This window comes from Prunus dulcis, unplaced genomic scaffold (genome assembly GCF_902201215.1).
Source record: "Prunus dulcis unplaced genomic scaffold, ALMONDv2, whole genome shotgun sequence".
NCBI classification, from domain to species: domain Eukaryota; kingdom Viridiplantae; phylum Streptophyta; class Magnoliopsida; order Rosales; family Rosaceae; genus Prunus; species Prunus dulcis.
The window spans coordinates 11444-16270 of NW_023010009.1; the positions used below are offsets into that span (position 1 = coordinate 11444).

Sequence of the window (4827 nt, forward strand, 5' to 3'; positions counted from 1 at the left end):
GAGAAGTGGGAAGGACACGATTAAGAAGAAAAGAAGCTGTGACTTCTTTTCTTTTCTTTTTAATTGTTTTTTGTTTTATTTTTTGTTAACTTTTCTTAATTTTAGTTAACCTTAATTCAATATAAGGGTATAATAGGAAAGAGAAACAACAAAGTTGATTAAAAAGTACTAAAATATGAAAGGGAGTGTAAGTGGAGAAAAAGAGAGTGGGAAAATCAGCTCCCTAAAAAAATAAGCCTTAATTTTTGTCCAGATTTGAAAAACTATGATACAATAAACAAAACATTGGTTTAATTGCGGAATGTTGCAACATTGTAGCAATGTCCCAAGCTATTGGCTAACTCTTGCAGGGGGGGCAGTCCATGACAGGGAATCATCGGTTAAGGACGGATCCAATGACAAGTCTTCATCCTCATCTACGTCTGATTGAGGAAGTCTTATACTTTCTACCTCTCTCACCACTTCCTTCATTTTCGGTCGCTTCTCCGGCGACGGATCACAGCAACGCATTGCAATTTTTAGCAGTCTAAGCATCCCACTTGAGGCTGTTCTGCGCACTAGTGTTAATTCCATATCAAATATTTCAGCCGTCCATTCCTCCCTAACTGCTCGGTGAACCCAACTGCAGAGATTTATGCCATTCACACCTGGTGGGGCTGTGCAATCTGAGATTTTTCCCGTCAAGAGCTCCAAAACAAGGCTTCCGTAGCTCCAAACGTCAGACTCCTTTGAAACTTTCTTGGTCTGTTGGTACTCAGGTGATTTGTACGACACCATACGCTGAGCTGCAATTGGAAGTGCAACCAGCGAAGTGAAGCCATAATCAGAAACAAGAACCCTATCGTTCTCGTCAAGCAGAACGTTTGATGACTTTAGGTTTCCATGAGGTGCAGTGCTGCTGCTGCTGCTTTGAGCTGACGATGTCGCTTTGAGGTGGAGATACTCCAGTGCGTGGGCAACGCCTCGAGCAACTGATAGCCTTGAGCTCCATCGAAATGGGATGCGATCCGGGCCTCTTTCTCCTGCATATAGATAAATTAATAACAATTCCTAAGCAAGGCATATTCAAAACTACTCTAATGTACAGAGAGGTAAACTGGAGTGCAAGGAAGTGGGTGCACTGTTTTGGCCAACTGGTCTAATCCACCTTTTGTAAGTAGTAAATATTATAGTAATTAAGCAAAGTGTAAATATATATCACATTAATTGATAAATTAATTCCAACCCACTCAGATCAGAGATACATACCAAACATTCGGTTAAACAAATTTCCGTTGGGAACGTATTTATACAGCAGCAACTTCTCATCCTTGGACAAGTAGTAAGCAAGAAGAGGCAGCAAATTGGGGTGCTTCAGATTGGCAATCAGCTGCAACGGCTTTGTAAATTCCTCGTTAACTAGTGGCTTCAGATCCCTCAGCCGCTTAACAACCACGGCTTGCTTAACTTGCCTGCCCCCCGCCACGGCGTTATTGGTCATGGTGATCTCTGCTTTATAGCTATTTCCAAAAAGTCCCGTACCCAACCCTACGGCAGAGGCTTTTAGCAGATCTTCCATCTCAAATATTTGATGATCTGTCATTTGATTCCCAACAGACCCCTTACCATTATGTTGGGGGCGAACGAACACCAGCTTACCTCTCTTAGTCTGATGTTCTTGTGCTACAGCCTTAGGTCTCGTTATCGGATCCCGGTGACCTTCTGTCTTCGTTTTATCGTCGCCAGCATCATTTTTTTCCTCCTGATCAATATTATTATTATTATTGATCATTGATGCTGATGATTTAGTTTTCCCAAATTCCTTCAACATCTTCTTCAGCTTATGCGATTTCTTGAAATATAGAATGAAAAGCAAAACAAGAACAACAAGACCAGCAACATCCAAAAGAAACAAGTACAAACTGAACTTATTCCTATACTTGGGAGTTTTATCAACTGAATCAGTTGTGCTTGGGTTGTCATCAAGGCTAGAAGAGTTGCAAGCAATGGGAGAAGGCTTGCCGCACAACCCTGGGTTGCCAGAATACGAATCGTAGCCAAATGCCTGGAGAGCTTGAGTCATCGGAATCGATCCATTGACATTGTTGTTTGAGACATTGAATATTTTTAAGGTGAACTGGTTCAACCAAGGAATTGGACCGCTGAATCCATTATCCTGAAGCTGCAACGACTCCAATGTCCCAAGGCTCAAAAGCGACGGTGAAATTTGCCCACAGAACATGTTGCCCGAAAGATCGATATGCGTCAGCTTCGGATTGAGGGAAAAATCCATCATGTTTCCCCACAGAGAGTTGTTCTTCAAGGTTAGGGCAGACAACTCAGCCAAGTCGGTGAAAGCGAAGATGTCGATGCTTCTGTTCAGCGGCATATTTTTCAACACAATTCCAGTCACGTGGCCAATGTCATTGAAACCAGTACATTGAATCCCGTACCAAGTTGAGGGCTCACTTTTGAAGCAAGGAGGGCCCGTCCAGTTAGTGTTTAGGTACGAATAGTTGAAACTGTTCTTGAGGGCAACGAGAGCATCCTTCTCCTTTCCAATATATCCAGCTACTTGGGCTGTAGAGCATCTCATGTGCAGCATACACAGAAGAAGAATGGCAAGAAGGTAATATTTCATCATCATGAATATTACTACTGATGATTGAGAAGCCATCATTTATGGCATAAAGACTCAAAGCAGCTAGGAACTTGAAAACCTCGACGATAAGCAGCTAAGAAATTGAAAAGAAAAAGATAATATTCTCATAAAATTCTATTGCATGAGCAGGTACAGCTAATCCCTTGCAGTTTCGATGTTGAGGATACAAAAACAAAGGATAGCTGGTATTCGTTAATTATATTGCTTTATCTTGTTGCACTTCTTGCTTAGAAACCTAGGAGAGATGTTTTACATTGTTGTCCGTCAGATTTTCCAGCTAGAATTAATCAACTTGAAAATGACCCGTATGTCTATATATGTATGTTATGTATATATTCTTGTGGCCTACTGTTTGCATATAATGATGCCTCGTTGGCTGACAATTATAATGTATATTTCAAGGATTCTAGACAGCGTATGTATAGCTGACAATGTACCATTATAAAGGAAGGGTGGTGATTTTCCCACTCCCCTTTTATCCACCTACACTCTTTTTTTTCAAAAAAAAAAAAACTTTTTAGATTAGATAAAAGGGAGTGTAAGTAAACAAAAGAGGAGTGAGAACATTCAATTTTAAAAAAAATGTAGTGTAAGTGGAAAAAAAGGGAGTGGCAAAATCAGTACCCTAAAGGAAAATCACTTTTGTTTAGGACACGTATATATGGAGTCAGGGGTGGATACACATAGGACCAAGAGGGGTCAATTGACCCCTGCAAGCTCAGAATCCACAATTACAGGCAAACCCCTGCAAATTGCCCACAAACTGCTGTTGTACAGATTACCTTAATTCCATTTTCAGCATTTAAGTAAATATTTTTGTCCTTTCACTTTCATTTATTTTTATATTACTCCATTTACTGAAGTTTACGATGTAAATAAGGAAACACCCCCCATTTGGATTCAAATAAAAATACTAAAAAATCAAATTGCCACCAAATCAAAATATGAAAAATAAGGTTTAATGCAAAATACGATTTAGGCTAAAAATGATGGCTCATTAAGTCAATATATACTTCATACTAAAATCTCATAAAATCAAGTTTTCTTATTTGATTGTAAAGAATATGTTTGGGCCTAAATCCCTCGGGCCAGCCCAACTAACTATTGGCTCATGTCAAAAATAGGAGTTTGGGCTTTATTTTATTAAAATCAGAAGTCAGCCCAGATGGGTTTAGAGGCCCAGACCTTCTTAAGCCAATTGTAAGAAATAGTTTTACAGATTAAAGATTAATTACCATTAATGGTGATTTAATCTGAACAAATCAGTTTTCAATTGGTTTAAAAATTAAGCCCAGCTTCTAATCTCTCCCAAGGCTCAAAATTTGATCATCACCGTTGATCACAATTTCATAAATCAAGTCAGTAAATTTTGGAAAGATCTCTCTCTCTACAAAAGCCCACGTGACTCTAAAGTCAAGATTTCAATAGGGCAGAAGATGTGATGGGGAGTTGGTAGAAGGTTTAATCGGAAAACCACTCCCCATAACCATTTAATGCCAGAAAAGAGGGCCAAGTTTCTTTCCTATGCTCGTGAAGGATTTGCATCAGGGCAAGTGGGGCTTATGAGAGATAAACAAGAGATAAGAGAGTTGGTTGACAGAAGATCAAAACTGATCATCGTGAAAACTAACTTTTGATGGGAGTTTTTTCTTTTGCCAGATTAAGAAATTATCCCTTTTTTTGCACTGGAACAATGAATCCTCTCAACAGATGTGTCCTTCAGTTATTAAGGAATAAGCCCTCATTCAGATTCTCTATAAATATAAGAGGAAGTGAACAGGATTAAAGACATCCAAAAATTCAATCAAAACAAAAACTCTCAAGTCATACTGACAAAATTCAAACAAGATCATACGATCTCAAAGGGCCTTTAGACTTTGAAACAATCAAGCCATTTGGTTTGAAAATCCATCCAGCTCCTAAACAAAATAGGCAAAACTTAGACCTTTGACCCCAATTCAATTCAGGGAAGCAGTTCACAAAGGTAACAAGATTCCTCTCGTTACAAATTTGGTTCAGCATAAGCCAATCAAGTAGAATTCAGGTTTTTCGTAATATGAAAACCTCAACAAATTTACAAAGAGGCCTTGATGTTTGAGAATCATCATAACAGATCGCAGATGATCCACAATTAAGCAAAGCAGGTGCTGAAGTGCAGTTCCTGACTAGCAATTGTCAATCCAGCC

General features: G+C 39.2%; 1 protein-coding gene across 1 annotated transcript; it reads right to left on the reverse strand.

Annotated features, from left to right (window-relative positions):
* Nucleotides 1-330: 330 nt before the first annotated feature.
* LOC117612435 (probable inactive receptor kinase At2g26730) lies at nucleotides 331-2656 on the reverse strand. The gene is made up of 2 exons (XM_034341121.1): nucleotides 1249-2656; nucleotides 331-1022 (listed from the first exon to the last, which is right to left on the reverse strand). Exons 1-2 carry the CDS (start codon nucleotides 2654-2656, stop codon nucleotides 331-333), a joined length of 2100 nt encoding a protein of 699 aa, XP_034197012.1.
* Nucleotides 2657-4827: the final 2171 nt, after the last annotated feature.

Coding starts and splice junctions, on each gene's coding strand:
- LOC117612435 (XM_034341121.1), bottom strand. CDS start 2,656: ATGGCTTCTCAATCATCAGTAGTAATATTCATGATGATGAAATATTAC. Junction 1,023..1,248: donor TTTGTTTAACCGAATGTTTG/GTATGTATCTCT, acceptor ATCTATATGCAG/GAGAAAGAGGCCCGGATCGC.